The sequence below is a fragment of the Falco punctatus genome, assembly GCF_963210335.1.
Source record: "Falco punctatus genome assembly, chromosome: 7".
Classification (NCBI taxonomy): Eukaryota; Metazoa; Chordata; class Aves; order Falconiformes; family Falconidae; genus Falco; species Falco punctatus.
This window is the reverse complement of record NC_137587.1, coordinates 13,637,987-13,656,359: the sequence shown is the minus strand read 5'-3', so window position 1 is coordinate 13,656,359 and position 18,373 is coordinate 13,637,987. Positions and strand designations below refer to the sequence as shown.

Sequence of the window (18,373 nt, the reverse complement as noted above, 5' to 3'; positions counted from 1 at the left end):
TCAGAACTGTAACACTTCAGAGTTTGACATAAACCTTAGGTGCAGTCACAAGAACATTATTGCTTGACAACATCCATCAGCAATAAGCCAGTGTGTCCCAGCAAGAAAGCCTGAAGTTATTGACAAAAAACTTAGCTTTTAAAACACAGCTGAATAAATAATTGAGCAAAATCTGCATTTTATGATAACAAAGTATTTGGCCTTGTTAACAAGACAGACCTAGAAGGAATTCAAAGACAACACTAAGTCTGTCTGCTTGCAGCTTTGGACTATACAGTACAGACAAAACCTCAAAAAGCCACAGTTTTCAGGATAGACTTTTTGATTGAAAAGCAAAATTTGCACTCTAATATTTAATTTTAAAAGTTATGCAGAAACCACATTAGCAGATCTGATTGTAGAGATATTCTACTACTACTCATAATGATCAATGCCCAGACTACACTGATAAGCTGAAAACATACAAACACATTAAGTATCATGAAAATATAATTATGAAGGCAGATACTATTTGAAAATAGTGTGGACAATCTTTATTTGAAGTATAGCACAGTAACTGCGAGAGGAACCAGGCAATAGAAGTCCACCCATCAAGTTCAAATTTAGCATCTATTTCTTTAGAAAGATTTTGTCCAGTATTATTTTAGACATCAAGTCTCTAAAAGAGGTAACTGCTATATGGCCATCCTTAAAAATGAACATGTGTTCCTTTGCCAAACATATATGGCCTAAGAAAAACAACCTAAGACAGACTGAGGGAGCTATAACTGTAGGGTCACATGCCCTTAATACCTTAACAAGGCTAAAAGGCAACCTAAAGCATGTAAATACTAAACCTAAATACAACCTAGATGTACGTGCACAAGTTTTATCACGTGAAACTTCACCACTAGGTTTTTCAATTGCTCTCCACAGGTGAATGTGATCCTGGTTCATCTTTAAGTCATAAATAAAAAAAAGATGAAAAGGAAGGCAGTAAAAGAGAAGGTGGGAAGACAAACACTTTATTAAAATAATAGTTTGGGAAAACAACAAGAAACTTCCCTGCAAAATTCTATTTTTCCATTTGCCTGATGGCAGGCATTTGTGGGGGCAGGGGTGAAAAAGAATAGGAGAACCAACAGATTTTCAGGATCAGTAATAATGCAAATTCTTCCCACTTCTGCTACAGCTGATAGCATGCCAGGACTTCCGGGTCAAAGATCATCAATGAGAATTCTGAATGAGTATGTTCTGAGTAGAGGACAGAATTTGCATACAGGTATTCTAATCTCAAAGTTAATACAAGGAAAATCATTCCTTCAAAACCCAGAACTTTAAGCCAAATACATGATTCTGGACTATTTCGATAATAATTTGCCACTATCTTCCATTGCCTAAGATAATCCTGAAACTGAAACCAATACTTTGAAAAGAAATAATGTCTTTGTACATTTGTGTATACAGACAAAGAGAATTTTTTTTAAAAAATAACATTAAACTTGAGAAAGAGACAAATCAGTCTCATAACTTAAATAAACACTTTTAAATTTCACTTTAAAATGCAAACTATCAAATGTTAATACTCACCTTTTTTTTCCTCTCAATCAATAACACCCTATTTGTAAAACGTTTTGCTAATGGGGCAGGGCGGGGGGATGTGCCTGCAAACAGGGATTTAATAATAATAATAGTTCCAGAACACACTGCTGTACATGAAGTTGTTTTAAAATACTTATGAAATAATGGTGAGTTACAGTAAGCCACAGAATGTCAAGCCATATTTTTATAAAACCATTTGGGAAGAATTGCAAATAAAATAATAATGTGGCAATCTGCAATTGCATTAAGCTTTATAGAGGGGACAGTAAATTACAGTGTGTGCTTTCTAAAAGAAATCTCCTGAAATATAATAAGTAGCTGAATTTTTTGTACCTTCCTCTGCTCTTGCACCTTCATGATCAGTCATTCTAGAAGAGGGTGACCTAGATTGATTAATGATTCCTGAAGGGATGTGGGGTATCTCATCATCGCCCAGATCAGCTATCATGTCGTGAAGTTTTGTCCTGTTGACTCCTGTAAATTAACGTCAGCAGCAAAGATTCATTTGATTGCTACCGCTTGACTTGACTGAAGTCTAAAAATCCATTAAACTAATTAAACAAGAATAATTACTGACGGGACCTCCTTAAAATAAATACAATGCTTTGCTTTTGTCTTTGTATATTAATAAAAATTGATCTTTTGGAAATCAAAAGAAGGATACAATAAATCAAATCTAAAACTACATGCAAACAGTTTTAATTCACTAAATCAATAACTCCTTTGTGTTCTGTAGATCTACTCTACAATTTCCTGCAGGAGAGAAAAAAAAAAATATAATCTTACAGCCCTACTAAGAAGGCAAATGTTAAAAGAACATCAACTACTAAACAAAACACATACGAATTAAACATTTGCTAATAGTATTATACTAAACAATTTAACACTGAAAACCAGAGTGCAAATAAAATATAAGCTTAAAAATGAGGGGAAAAGTACAGACAACTCATAATGGGGGTGCAACAAACAATTAACTTTCACCGCTTCTGAATGTTATTTAAATTGTATAAAGTGTTTATTAAACACAAAAGCAAGAATGCTTCTACCACTGTATGAAACTGCAGATGTGTATTACTTTTATTACACAAGTATGCCTCTAGAAACAAAGCATACTGCATTATATGTGCATTAAATTCATAATGTTGACATTAGCAAACAAGAATAGCATGTTAGAAACTTAAATTTTTTAAAATTAGTAATTCCTTCTTCCACCTTACAGCTTGCAGGTCAAAGTGAAGACTCAACCATAAAGTGAATTTTCAGTAACAGAATTTCTTTAAAGAAAACAATCAACAACAATGCAAGACATTTAAAATAAAACCCCTACTGCAGTGCTGCCAAAAGCTATGCTTTTAAACTTGCTAAAACCTAAGTGTTCACCATCTTTAAAAGGGCATATTAGAACTTAATTATTAAATATATCAATTTTTTAGTAAACATTAGCAAACAATTTCTTATACCCTGAGGTGACATGTATCACTTCTATTAAAAAGGAAATAAACAAAAGCTTTATCCTCAAAACAGTAAAACATAAACACTAGCATTACAGACAACTTAGCAAAAGCAGAACCACTCACTTAAACAGTTAAACACTAAACCACACTTTCAAGTAATACCAGATCATTTCAATTTTTAGATCTCACTGACAAAAGGTTCAAATTGATGTGTCCAAAGACAAGTATCCACCAATAACTGAATTCTCTGGAGGTAACAGAAAATCCTCTGGGGAGAGGAATGGCAATGAAAAATATTTCTGGACGTAGAATCACACTACAAATATACCATGCATACCCCAAGAGGGATGCCATACAACTAGTTTCATTAATACTTGCATAACATTTTAATTTTGCCAAAAAATATAGAACTCTCATTTTCTGTTTTGTGCTTTTAGTATTTTTCTTTATTTTACAGAACACACTATTCCAATTGAATCTATGAAGGCTGCTACCCAGAAATCGTTTGAGAATACAAAAGGCTTCCAAAATTTTCCCTTATGCAACAAAACAGATTTCTTCAGTGGTTAAGTTTCATTTCACTCACATGTAGGAGTCTAGAAACTCGTGATCTCATCTGATGAAGTGAGTGTAAAACAATAAAAATGAGGAAAGTCTTTTTTGCACTAACTTTTTTTCTAATAGCCACTAGACTACTAGGATTTCATTTCAAGTGTACAATACTTAACTGCAGTCAGCAGGTGCAATCTCATATTTATATAGATATATAAAAAAATTAATTCTTAATATGGCCAGGTCTCTACCATGCTGACCACAAAGCTACCTTTTATCTATATTCCAGTTGGCTGTCAGCCAGCCACCTACGGCAACCAGCAGCAGATACATTCTTGAAGATACTGTAATCAATAAATGATGGGATAAAAGTCTGAGTGGTACCCTAAACTGTTTAATATACCCTTTGGTTGCCAGAAGAAAACCTATTTTCTTCTCCATGACAGAATGCATGAACACATGGATGGAAAATGCCAAAGATGGCTTATGAACTCTTACTCACATCCAAACTGAAAGCATCTTTTGGAGGTGCTTTCACACCAAACGCATGGGCATGAGAAGTTTGTCTCAGAGCACACTCAATAGTAACTAGACGCAGCTCCCCTGCTCTGCTACCTTGAAACTGCCAGTCATTTAGCATGTCACTGTTTAGGGGACTGATACTGATGCACTTGCCTTTTAATGTTTTTCAGTATGTTTAGTCATTTCTTGTCCTTCAGAGGCTTAACCTCTGAACAGCCCTCAACCCATAATACAATACAGACAAACTCCTTTCTGAAGCTTACAAAAGAGCAACTGTTGTTCCCAACAACTCTGTTATTTCACGCTGAAAGATGTCAATATTCAAGATTGTGCCACTATCGCAGAAAACTGCGGATTTCAAATAAGTGCAAGTGTACCTTCATATAACTCTTGAAGTATTTTAAATATCAAAAGAGATTTTAAAGATAAGGATGTGTTGCCTCTGCATAAGCAGCTATGTTCAATGCTATGACTGTGTTTTGTCAAGAAAAGACTAGAACAAAAATAAATCAAGAAACATGAACCTGTTATGAACAAAAGCAAAACACATACAATCCCATCTCAGTGTATCCTCCTTTGGAGATCAAAAGTGAAAAAATTAGTTGAATATTCAGTGCTTAAAAATTGTAGCCTGAGAAACTGTAAGCACATTTCTTTTAGCTCCAAGATGTAATAGCCCAAGTCTGAATATAACACAGGGATCCTTGTATATCCTACAGGTGATGGTAATGAAGATGACAAAATCCAAATCTGTTTTCATGCCTATTGACTTTTACGCTGTATTTCCAGAATCAAGGCTAGTAAAGTGAGCGGGACAGATAGTTTCATAAATACAGAAAAATTAGACTGAGGGGAAAGGGGCAAGAAAGTAAAAAAATGAATAATGTTTCCAAGGAAACTAAGGAAAAGCAGTAAAAGGATCTTCATTTTAGCAGTGATGTACATACACAATGCAAGATGTGAAAACTATTTTTCAAACTGCTAAGAACACATTACACTGACCTGATAGTACAAAATGAGATATGCATCATCATCACTACTACATTCTGAAAGCGTGACAGACTGTATCTGAAAAGCAGTCATCTGCTGATTTACCCACCAAAAAAGATCAAACTTGGGCAAGAAACTGGCCTTAAATTCAGCATATGACTATAAAAGGTAAGCCTGGTTTTGTAGACATCAAACCTAACTCCTTACCTATTTAGCACAATGAAGTCCAGGACAGGTTGTGGTTGGGGTTTTTTTGGTGTTATGGTTTATTTCTTTTAATATAAGAACTCTTCAATAAGCAGGTTTTGGGTTATTTTACAGTACAGCTGATGTTTTAAAGGCAATTAGAGTTTGGGGTGGTTTTTGGTTTGTTGTGAGGGGTTTTTTTTTGTTTGTTTTAAAAAAGATCATAAGGAAATAGTATTTCTACCTAGATGGTGACTATTATCATGACAGAAAGCCTCCCTAGCGCCCCATGCCCCGCCCCCCCCAAGTGTATTATATTATGAAAACGTATTGACAGAGTATGACCTACACTTAAGTGTTCCACCCAGAAAAACATACAAATGCAGATTACAGAAGTATCAAAATAGAATCCAACCTACTCCTGTTCACTTACTTATCTCTCATTTGGAATGAAAGTTACCATATCTGGGCCAGGGCTATGAAGACCCTGTTAAGACGACGTCTATATACAGATTATGGTAGTTATCAGAGGCATACCCAACAAAAGAACCCACTAGAATGTCTGCCTGTTATGCTGTTCTCAAAGTATTGCAAGAGGTGATAGTCAAGGTACGTATATTTGATCTTCATGATGATACACGTATTGCCATGCAGATAAATTCTGATACTGCTCAAAATACGTTCTGATAAAAGTCTGACAATATGCTGAAGAGTGAAGTAAGAGCCGAATATTCAGAATGATGTTCATGAATGATCAGACAAGAGAAGCAGGAATAAAGAAGCCTTCAACGTTATTTTCAGTCTCAGAATATTAAAAAGCTGAGGGAAAAAGTCTACGAATCAAACAATTTAAATAAACCTGCCCAACCTTAAACATATACTTTTACTGTGTGTGGAGTTCTCATTCAATTAGCTTAGCGATTTAGAGGCCAATATTTAATCAGAAACTACTATCATAAATGTGGCACGAGTGCAGAATCCCACAAAACACCCTATGAGACTACCTATATGAGCTCAGAGTTTCTCAATGGAGAATTTGAATTTACAACCCAAAATGTTAAACAGTGACTTATGTGACCTCACAGCACTGTGATGCACAGCAGTGTCCTAAATAACCCTTCTACGTGAACATTAGCAGGTTTCAAAATTACTTTAGGTTAAGAACATACTCCTTTTAAGCTTTGATAGCGGAACACACATTATCAAAAGACAACATACGTCAAATAATAACTGATGGCCATCATGTCATGCCATTCACGGTACAAAACAATGTTATACCTTGCTGAATGGCAGGAAAGTGGACAGGAAGGAAAGTTTTGATAATAACGTTGCACAGTTTTAAATTTTGCAACAGGACATTTTAGAGAGAATCATCACTATTTATTTTAAACAATGCTGACAACAAATTTAAGTCTGTAATGTATACCATTCAAATGCCAATTTTTGACAAATTAGCTATTTTTGATAGAGGAAAATTATGCTCCTCTTCTGGAAATTTTAAGATTTACAGATGGAAAACCAAAAGGTTACAGAAATTCTTGACTGCATAGCAACCAAGGAAGCCACAAGTGCAGCAAAGATGAAATCCTTTCTAGATGATCCAAAATAATGCCACTATAACAAATTTGGAGACCTGAGAAGCGTTTTTCCACACAATTTATAATCTTGGAACAGCATTACTTGATCCTGTTTTACAGCTGCTTTGCCTTGCATAAGCCAAAAAGTAGAAATTAATTGGTGTGATGGCTGTGAAAAGATTAGAATCAAACCAGAAGTACGGTTTCAAGAACTTTCTGTATGGGATAACCTAAAGGCACAATTTTTGAGAGAAGTGTGAAAATCCCCCAAAGAATGACTTTCTTTTTTCCAGAACTCAAAACATTTGCTGTTATTCTGCACTTCCAGAACAACACTGGAATGTTATCTGGAATTCCACTGTGCTTCCAAGAGTCTAAATTGTGAAGTTTAATAAGAAAATTACAAACGGAAAGTCCCATTTTAGTATTAAAAGGAAATTTCTAACCCTACAAAATACTTTCTCTGAATGTTGTGTCAACTGCTGATTTACATCCAGATTACTATTGTAAATTCTAATAAAACCAAAGACTAGGCAAAAATCTTTACTTCAAAGATTTTCTATTCAAATGTATGTGTGTACATGCAAATCATGCAAAATTGCTGACAAAACCAATCAACATGCGCTAACTGAATTTTAATTTATTAATGTTACAAGCAAATTCAAATCTTGATAATTATAGAATTATTCTTGAAGTGTTATATTTTATTTATCATTTAATTTAGTTAGTACATATTCACACAATTTTTCAAATAGAGAGGAAAAAAAATTTACTAAGTATTGCCAGAAACAGAAAAGTATGTTATAACATACTTTCAAAATAAAACACTGCAATCAAGGCAGCTTCTCAAGAGTGATATTGAGTCCACCAAGAGCTTTGTATAGTTGATGACATACAAAAGCACTTTTACCAGGTACTTCAATATCGAAGTTCAGTTCAACATACATAGTTCAAATAGGTCAACTGGTTTGAAAACCCTTTGAAAGTAAAGAAGTGCCAACCAAAATGTGGTAACTGCACAGAGAAGTGAAGGGCACCGTAAAATAAAGATTATATCCTAAAGAAAGCCACAAAAAAAGTTTGCATTTGCATTACAGGCATTTCTTAATTCGCATTGCCTTAAATTGTAAAAATAATTACAAGCCCATAGATAACAATTACAGCTTGATTCAAGCTCATGTTAAAAAACTAAATAACACCCCCCCACAGTACGACAGTACTATACTTTAAGAAGCAGATAAAGTTTACATCTTTCAGAAAACTCCTCAGAGTAGCAATATCCTCAAAATGCAAGTTGTTCATTATTTTTACACTCACATTTCAAAGCATTAAGCTCTCTTTACCCATTTAACCTTAAATTCAACATTTCTCATCTATGAAATGGCTGTCAAAGGTTTTGACATATTATTCACATTCAGCAGCTAGAAAGTTAAAGTTGGTTGCCCCCATTACCGAAAACGATGCTTAATGAAAAACACAAAAACAGAACTTGTGAGAAAAAATGTCCTCTATAGAGATAGGCAAAAAAGCGTTGCATTACAAGATTCAGAATCTGCACTTACTCTTTACCCCTTTCTTCCCCTTTCGTTCCTTCTTGTACTGTTCCTTCAGTTTACTTATTAGTCCCTGGTCTACATCCCAAACCTCAGCAGTTGGGGACAGGTCATCTTTGTCTACATGCAGCATATTATTAAAAGAAAAAAAATCAGCAATTGGCAATGCAAGCTGTTGGCGATTTACTATTATAGCTGTATAAGAGCATTAATGAAAGTTCTTAAGAAATCTTTACTTTAAAGGTGCAGTCTCAGTTGTAAGTTTACAAAATACTAAGTTTCATTTCATACAGTTTTCCAAGGCACTGTATAATATCAGTTACATATTTGAAAATTGTATGTTAATTTGTTACTAAGGAGCAAACAAATTAAGCTTCATAAGTAATTGTTTATGTTAAGATACTTCAAAATACACAAAAATTCATTTGTTTTCAGAAACAATTACTGCATCTTTAGAAAGACAGTGTTAAGAAGTTATTCAGCCAGTGTTGAATAAGCAAATAAAAGTATTCATGCTACATATCTCATGAAAAATGCAAGCTGAGTAAGTCAGTGCCAGTTTATTCGTGAAGACCACCATGCATCCTCTCACACTCATTCTACATGCACAAGAAAGAAATTTTAGTCCTACATAGAACAAGAGAAACATGTCTATAGGTACAGGTTTTTACATAAAGATGAAGAAAAGTAATTTCATAGGTGAATAAAGTGTCATCTCACTGCATTCCAGCAATTAAATTACAATTAGAAGAAATACAACATTCCACAGTAGTTTCAGAAGACACATCTTTCTCTGTTTGACCAATATTGCAGAGTTAATTATTCTCCAAGAAAAGTCAAGCCTCCACTTCTCTAAACTATCCATCTCAAAGATGTCTAGAAATATAGAATTAATAAAAGAATAAACTCGTTTCTATGACAAGATAAATGTAACATTTGCAGCAGCACTTTTGCTGGGCAACAAGTAAACTTGGTTTGTGTGCCAGTTAAGCTTATGCTCACAAATTCTTTAGGCATAAAATAATAAAACTAAGTTCCTCATTTGCCAACTTCCAATCATATCTACAATATCAGTGTTTCTATAAAACAGCACTTTTTGAAGTTATAACCATCACAGTCATGAAAGTGCACAAGCAGAGCCATACACAGTAGAAACAAAGAAACATGAATTTAGGATGCAAACCAGTAGGCATTATTCCAAGTACATGTTTCATGACAAAACATGACAACAAATGAGAAGATATCCTAGGATACTGATGCATCTACCATCATTCAAAAAGGGCTGATCAATGACAAAGAGAAACAATCTTCAAAAAGGTAGAATACAGAAACAGCAAGGGTGGGAAAGGAGTGAGATGGGCACCATAAGGGCACAGTCCCCTAGCTGTCCACAAAGAACTGCGAAGAGGGGAATGGAGCAATGACATCCTACACCAAACTGCAGCTACAACTACCAAACTGCAGACACAAAGACCTCAGTATTTATGGTCACAGGGCGAAAACACTGACAGAGAAGACTAGTGATTTGTCAGGTGATGCAAGAGGCACAGAAAGGTAAGTCAGAGGATATGCCCAACCAAAAGAGGAAGGAAATTAGGAAAGACAATTAAAAAAATCCAAACACCTAAAACCCAATGAAAGAAAATTAATTTAAGAACATGTTAAAATTAAAAAAAACCCAGAGCACCGTTAATAAAAGGAAAATAATCAGCCAGATTTGAGGATTGCAAAGAAGGATTCAAGAATTAAACTGAACTAGAAGCTGACCATATGTAACAGCAATGCAATGCTTGTTGTACAAAATAAAATATCCCACAACAAAACTGTCATTCTGGTATGTTTTTAAAAGTGCGGTGTATTAAACTAGGAGTAGTCTACATAATTCATCGATGGTCACAACAAAACTGAAGTAACACGTTCAGTCTGTGTTCTGCACTAGAAGTTTAGAAAATTACTGTAGATGGCAAAACAAACAGGGCATTACCGATCAAGACAATGGATCTGAAGGAACCGGGTTCATTCAGTCAACAGAAAACAGGAAAAAACATAAGCCTGCAAACATGAATACTCAAAACCAACGCTATCAGCTGCTGAAACATAGGTTGTAAATAGAAAACTAGACAAAACACTAACTGATTAAACACAGAGGCTGTGAAATTAATTTCAATTACGATTTTTAGAAACACCCAGCAGTGTTTCTCTCTGGTGTGCCTAAATATATTCAGCTATATCAGAAAAGAGCCACGTAACCAGAAGAGCTCCACAATTCCCCCCTAGTCAAGAAATTCCTCAAACTGCCTGCAGTGTTTATAACCCACACTAAACTGGCATCAAGGATAGTGCAGAGGATCTAGGATGTTCAACACCATTTAATGAAGAAATAATGAAAAAATATTTTAAAATAGATTTTAACTTTAAAAAATGACCCAGAGGACCACTGGATTCTAGTCACACTGCCACCCAGAATTCTGGGCACAGTCAGTCAGTCTCTGACTCATGGTCCATCTGTAAAAAGAACTTTTGTGTTTCATGGAGAGCAGAAATTAAGTGATGAACACGTAGTTAAGTGACTGAAATCATGACCAGAATAAAAAGACTAGATAATATGTAATATCTGTAATATGTAACAATATGTATTCATTCCTGTTTGCTTAAACAGAGATTCTATATGCATCTTTTTCCTGGCAATGCTGTATCACAAGGCATTTATAAACTTTTACATCTAAAAACATACATTCATTTTTTAGTATGCTGCATACTTTAAATTCTTTATTTAACTGTTTGAATTTGCTCATCTTTTACTGTTTTGAAGATAAGCTATTCCTAAGTAAAGCATGACACATGAAAGAATTTTAGATCATAATTAAGATTGAAGTATATTAAATGAGTCAGAAAAAAAGAACATGTACATAAAAAGCTGTACTATAGGAAGGGGAAAAAAGCAATCCAAACTTCCACACTCAGTGGCTGATTTGAAGAAATTTCCAATAGCGAAGATGTTAACTATCAAATTTGGTGATGAAATATTTTAACATATCTGAAGTTAGACTTACAGATAACACTTTGATGATTAAGTATTGAAAGTAATAATAAAGCAAAACTAGGCTATAGGTTTTGAGCCTAAACATCACAAGTTTAGTTTCCAGATACTAAACAAAAGCATTATAAAGAAATACATAAGTAAACATTTACATTTTTTCAGAGAGCCCAAATCTTTGCAAGAGCAAGACGTGATAAAAGGATGCCAGTAACAGGAAAGCTAACACAGGAAGAAAGAAAAAAAAAAAAGCTAAGCAGATAACCCAACAGAACAACTATTTACATTATGAAGAAAGTATCAGTTTTAACTGAAATTCTAAGGTTGATGATTGATGAAATGGTTTAGAAAATAATGGCAAGTATTCCTTTAAATGAAGTTCCCCCTCTAAATAAATAAATGGATGCACCTGAGATTTCAAGTAACAACAGTTCACCGAGTTCAAATAAATGTGACAAGCTAAAATAAAATGGTTTAGGCAATATTTTAGTTTAGAAGGCATTTAAGTGGGACAGTATTTGAAATATTATTTTTGACACATAATAAAGAAACATTATCTTGAAATGTCAAACTTATACACTAATCTTTAAAAAACAACCCCAAGACTTGACAGATTGTATCCTTAAAATCTATTTAAAAGAACAGTTGTACTAAAATCAGTGACGTACTATAAAAAAAAGCATTGCTACTACAGTTGGAAATATGTCTTCTGACTCATTTAAATAGTAAGTTAGTACAAAATATGCAACTTATGAATATTGTCTTCATATGGCAAGACTTAGAACACATACTTCTTAAGATGAAAGTGAGTTTATGTTTATTCCTTCTTTGCCACTTCCTTGCCTCAGACATGAGTGTTTTGGCAGCAATGGAATTACTGCAGTTAAACCAGCTGTCACATAAAAGCAGTCACAAGTGTGTAAAAACCCCTAAAATGTTCTGCCTCACTTTTGCTATAGGTTCACTTAAACTGTAATAAAAGATATTCAAACTGCTTTCTGAAAAGTGTGGTGGGTCAATCCGATTTTTAAAGTAGATTTTTAAATTTTATTTTTAAGTTTGGGACTGTGCTGGTTTCAGCTGGGACAGAGTTGATTTTCTTCTCAGTAGCTGGTACAGTGCTGTGTTTTGGATTGGGTGTGAGAATAATGCTGATAGCAACAACTAAAAACATCAGTATGTTAAGTAATGTTTATACTAAGTCAAGGACTTCTCAGTTTCTCAGGCCCTGCCCGTGAGAGGGCTGGAGGGGCACAAGAAACTGGGAGGGGACAGAGCCAGGACAGCTGATCTGAACTAGCCAAAGAAATATTCTGTATCATACTCAGTATATTAAGTTGGAGAAGAAGGACGAAGGGGAGACACGACATGTTTGGAGTGATGGCATTTGTCTTCCCAAGTAACCATTATATATGTTGGAGGTCTGCTTTCCTGGAGATGGCTTAACACCTGCCTGCTGATGGTAAGTGGTGAATTAATTCCTTGTTTTGCTTTGTTTGCATGCGTGGCTTTTGCTCTACATTTTTTAAACTGTCTTTATCTCAACTCACAAGTTTTCTCACTTCTGCTCTTCCAGTTCTCTCCCCCATGCTGATGCAGCAGGAGTGAGCACGCAGCGGTGTGGTGCTTAGCTGCCAGCTGGGGTTAAACCATGACAGCCAGCAAATGAATCGCTCAAAAACAAGTTTGAAAAAATTTAACTTGCAAAGACAGCATTGCAAATAAATCACAATACCCCCACCACTGTTGTGGTTTAACCACAGTCAGCGAAGTACCACGCAGCCACTCACTCACTCCCCCACCCCCTGGTGGGATGAGGAGAATTGGAAGAAGGTAAAACCCGTGGGTTGAGATAAGAACAAATTAATAATTGAAATCAAATAAAACACAGTATTATAATAACAACAGTAATGAGAAGGAAAGAATAAGAGAGCCATAAAACTCAAGTGAAAAAAAAAAACCTACGAGATGCACAATTGCTCACCACCCACTGATGCCCAGCCAGTCTCCAAACAGCAATAGCCGCCCGCCCCCCCCCAACTCCCCCCAGTTTATATATATGTTTATATGTTTATATGGTACGGAATATCCCTTTGGCTACTTCAGGTCACCTGCCCTGGCTCGGCTCCCTCCCGGCTTCTGGTGCACCTGCTCGCTGGCAGGGCACGGGGAACTCAAAGTCTTTGACTTAGAGTAAGCACCACTTAACAACAAGTGAAACATCAGTGTGTTATCTACATTATTCTCATCTTAAATCCAAAACAGCACTGTACCAGCTACTAAGAATAAAATCAACACTACTGCAGCTGAAACCAGGTTTCTTGGGTTTTATTCCACTCCCCGCCCCTCTCCTTTTCATTACGATTACTAGTATTATTGGTTTACTTTATTTCAGTTATTAAACTGTTCTTATCTCAACCCACAAATTTTACCTTCTTCCAATTCTTCTCCCCATCCCACCAGGCAGGAGGAGGGAAGCATGCAGTACTTAGTTTCCAGCTAGGGTTAAACCATGACAAAAAGCTAGTTCAGTCAGTTTCAGCTGTCTGCTTTGAATAAAATCGATAAATCTTTGATTGTATGAATTGTAGTATAAAGCTGTCTTTCCTTCTATATACAATAGTTGTAAGACTGAAGCTAGAACCAGAACTTTCTGCATCACTAAGCTTGCAACATCCCTTCAAATGTAAAGTCAAAACCTTGACCTCGGGTCTTACGACATGTCTTATAGCAAGAGATCTGCTTGTTCAGCTAGATAAAAAAGATGATCAAGAAACTAATCAAATAACATTGTCTTTGAAGGGGAACAACACCAAGCCACTAAAATGCTTCTAAAAATACATACGTATTACCAAAACTAGAAGGTAACAGTTTTTCTGGCTTTATCTTCCAACTAGAAATAAGACTGAGTTTTAAAAATAAAGGTAACGGACCCTTTGATACTAATTTCCAGGAAGGAATGCTTTCTAATCCTTGGTACCTTCAAAATCAAGACTTTCCTAGATTTTCCTGCAACACACGCCAGTATTTTGATTTCTGTAGATCTTTATATTCTTATTGCTCACTGAGGTGTTTATCCAAGTATGTGTCATTGAGGCAATTTGTCAAAATGGTCAAACAAGGTGATCTAGTGGCACTTTTTGGCCTTACAATGAAAGGCTTAGAGTATGCAACCACAAAATTGCATGTACCACGGCTCATAAACGAAGACAAGTCAATTTCCCATTTCAAGGCAGATGTGAAATTACTTAGTTCATATTCTTTCCCTACCCAAATTCTCTCCCTCTTTCAATTTCTTCTTTTGAAACAGGTAGGCTCCAGGAGTTTCTGATTTAGCATATTTTGTTTCACATTAGATTAGTAACCTACTTAATTTTATGATCTACTCTAAAATTAAAACAAATAAATAAAAAGTTGGGCCAGTACAAAAGTGCTTTATTGATTCTACTAATGCAAGCCACATTAGCAGTAACATCTAAAAATCTCAGCCAGAAGAACTAAATATACTAATTGCCCAGTTTAACAAGTACACCAAAGAAATTCATTTAACTTGAGCACAAAAAGTTTACAACTCCTGATCAGAAAAAAATAGGGGGGAAGATAATCTAGATTTGAAAGCAAATTTAATTCAGGTATGAAAACTTTCAGAAGTCTAACCTTTCTTTTTCAAGAAAGAAAATATTCTCTTTTAGTTTTGGAATCAAAACTAAAACCTGAAACAAATGTAACTACTAATTGTATTTGTGGCAAATACAACATATATATATATATATACATACACGAAGCATCCAATACACTATGAAGTAAGCATCAGTAATTTGATCATCACAATCATCCACACATCCATACCACCTTAGAAGGTACTGCAACTCTTATGTACTATCATGAACAAGTATTCCTTTCTTTTCTAAATGCTTTTGTTAGCATCTTACCCCACTCTGTTCCATCTCCTGAACTTCGAGCTTCTCCAGCTCCCTCACCGTCTTCAGCTGTCACTAAAAAATCAAATTCTTTCAAAGCTTCTTCAGTATCTGGGTCATCTGTTAGGTCAGCAGCTAACCCTTCATTACCAATCTGCAAAGCAGATAAACATTTTTCAGCATTTGAATCATGAACAGATTTTCTACTGAAATATTTAGGTTAGAAGTGATATAGACTTACTCCAAGTACTTGGTTACAGAGGAAAACATTTTTCAACATGAAATGTAAAAAGACACGATATAATCAGATTTAGAGCTGCTTTTGATCAGTAGTCTAGTGATAATGAGGAAACTAAAAGAATACTGACACTAGGCTTCACAACAAAAGCAATCTTGTACATCCCAGTCTTAATTTTTAACGTAAAACATATCAGTTGGAAAGTTTTCTTATTTTTCTTGCAATATCAATAGTTCTGCACAGCAGCTTTACAAACAAGCTGTGTTTTCTACTGGTCCAGAAGCGTCTTTTCTTTTTTGCTTTCCAGTTCTATTTCAGTGTTAAGCGTAAGCGTGGAAAATACAGTGGTTTCAGAAAAGTGTCTTTTTACTAGTTTTACCACACCTTCATCTTAAACAACCCACCTCCCTACCAAGGCATCAGTAAAAAGCTTTCTTTTATTCTGCGGGTAGAGACTATTTCCACATAACATGGGGTTATGTTTCTATGACTTGTAGAATATTATTAGTTTTGCAGAAAGAGACAATTTTTACAAAGGTAACTATATGCAATCCTTCTATTTTCTATAAAAAAAACCCAAGCTTTGTCAAGAGTCAAAAAATTAGTGTAGTGTCTTCATATGTGCTTAAGAGATTTACTTATTAGACAATCTTTTTATCAGACTATCTACTGCCTCAAAACAAAAAAAGATTCAACTGATTGGTTGATTAATCTATTTCCCAGAAGTACAAGTTAATACCAAAGGTATGGTAGAAAACCATTCCTGACAAGTCAAGTTGGGAGATTAAGACTTGCATCAAGCCAAGCTAATGCTGCTAGCTATTTCAGGAAATTCAGTGCAGCCAGAGGGGTCATCAAAAGCTACAGAATACTCTACTGAGCAAAAAGCAATAAAACTGTCAGTATAATGTTTATAAATCAACATCTTTACATAAAGAAGCCCCAATGACAGGAAGACTCTTCTAACACAGAAGAAAAAGAACTAAAAAGGGATGGGTAATACAGCCTATCCTACCCAGAAAGCTGCTCATGGAATGGAAAACTAAAGACGAAAATAAAACAGGGCAGAACTTAATTGAACCTTAAACGCAAGGTCACCTGGAGACAACCATCTGCCAGGCTCTTAAAATATCACAGTAAAAAGCTGCATAAAAGGAAGAATTAAACACATATTTGACATGGAACTGTTTTTGCCCCATTACATAATTCAGTTTCCCCTAATGAGTTGTTCCTACCTTCTCCAAAATTCAGAAAGGGTGCAGATTCTAGTATCTTAAATTTGCCTCATTAAGGGACTCAAAATATGCAGAGAAGCCAAGATGAACAAATCAATTATCACTTTAAGCAATTAATTCATATTTGCAAACAGGTTGGTTGGTTGATTTTAAGTTTTCAAGGTAATATGTTGAATAAACCACCAAATTCACCAGTAACACAACTGCTTACAATCCATTCAAATTACAAAGGGGCAACAACATTTTAACATGACACATTTATAATCATCTGGGCAAAAATTATTTCCTTTTTTTAAAGGGGATTTCAGATCTGTATCAAAATTTAAAAAAAAATATATTTTACTTTGTGTTTCTTATTTATCCGGTGCTTTTCTTTTCCTTCTGCAATATCTTCTATCATGTCACTCTCTTCTTCTTCATCACTATCATCTGCATTTTCTAAGAAGTTAAATGTTTCAAGAACATCACCAGAATTCCTACATAAATAAAAACATTAAGGCAGAATCCATTTTACTTGCTGAAGAGATTTTAGAAGATTATTCAGATTAAATGCAATTGCTACCTAACAGCTTAAGGGCTTTAAAATTAGCAAAACAAGAAATGGTTGTACGAAGAAGTTTCTACAGGTGTCTAATTCCTTATGATAAAAGAACTACTCATCAGAATCTTTCCTTAAAATAACAACTCCAAAGTGGTTATATGACAAATTCAACTTCAATACACTATATATTTTCATATATATAATATAAATAGAAGACATTTATGTAATATAGATACATGTGTTCCTATGTATAATCAATTTCAATTAAGTTCGTAATCATTTGTAGTCAGCTGCACTCATAGGCGTTCATATACTCAAACTGACTAGTAGATATCAATGACTAAGTAAAACAAACTTTATGCATTACTTATCCTTTCACTTACCTTTTTATTTCCTGTCCCTTTTGTTTTGATGAAGGAGATTCACCCCCATTGAGGATCTGTTCTAAGTTCTTTGTCTCTACTGAACCGTTTGGTTCTGAATTGGAGAGCCCAAGCAAAGACCTTACCCGCTGGGAGCGTACATCCAATATTGTATCTGTATAACCTACTTCCTGAAGATACCTACATGCATTAAGAGAAAAAAAAATTATATTTGAGGGAAAAATGAAAGAAATTAGTATTGACTGTTAAAAATTAATACCAGTATTATGTTGTTTATGGAAAAATAAGCTTCATCACTACCCATCTCATATGGAAAACGTCACCCTAAACTGCTTAAAGCTCAAGACTATGAAGTTGTGGAAAAGAAACCGCTATTTACTCACCTCAATTACCCCGTTTCATAGAGTAAGCATGTATACAGCTCCTCACACTTCAGGGAAAACTTTGAATACACCAACATTCAACAAGGTTACTTACTGTCTCAGTAACTGTCTGCCTTGCTTCCAGGTCAATTGGCTATTTTGAGGTACTGCGGGAACCTCCATATCTTTGGTTTCTTCTGAAAGATACAGCATCACAGTTGGGTGGGGTTTTTTGTTTTGTT

At 34.9% G+C, this 18,373-nt stretch overlaps 1 protein-coding gene across 5 annotated transcripts in view; it reads right to left on the bottom strand.

Moving 5' to 3' along the window:
- The window catches only part of STRN3 (striatin 3), a 66,736-nt gene that overhangs the window by 20,663 nt on the left and 27,700 nt on the right, over positions 1–18,373 (bottom strand). The window contains exons 4-9 of one of the 5 annotated variants that reach the window (XM_080397025.1): positions 18,247–18,328; positions 17,770–17,949; positions 17,189–17,321; positions 15,385–15,526; positions 8,425–8,535; positions 1,915–2,055 (exon numbers count right to left, since the gene is read on the bottom strand). In XM_080397025.1, coding sequence (XP_080253151.1) covers positions 1,915–2,055; positions 8,425–8,535; positions 15,385–15,526; positions 17,189–17,321; positions 17,770–17,949; positions 18,247–18,328 — 789 coding nt within the window. The remainder of the gene's footprint in view (positions 1–1,914; positions 2,056–8,424; positions 8,536–15,384; positions 15,527–17,188; positions 17,322–17,769; positions 17,950–18,246; positions 18,329–18,373) is intronic. The other 4 variants (XM_080397026.1, XM_080397028.1, XM_080397027.1 and 1 more) reach the window with 4 other exon arrangements.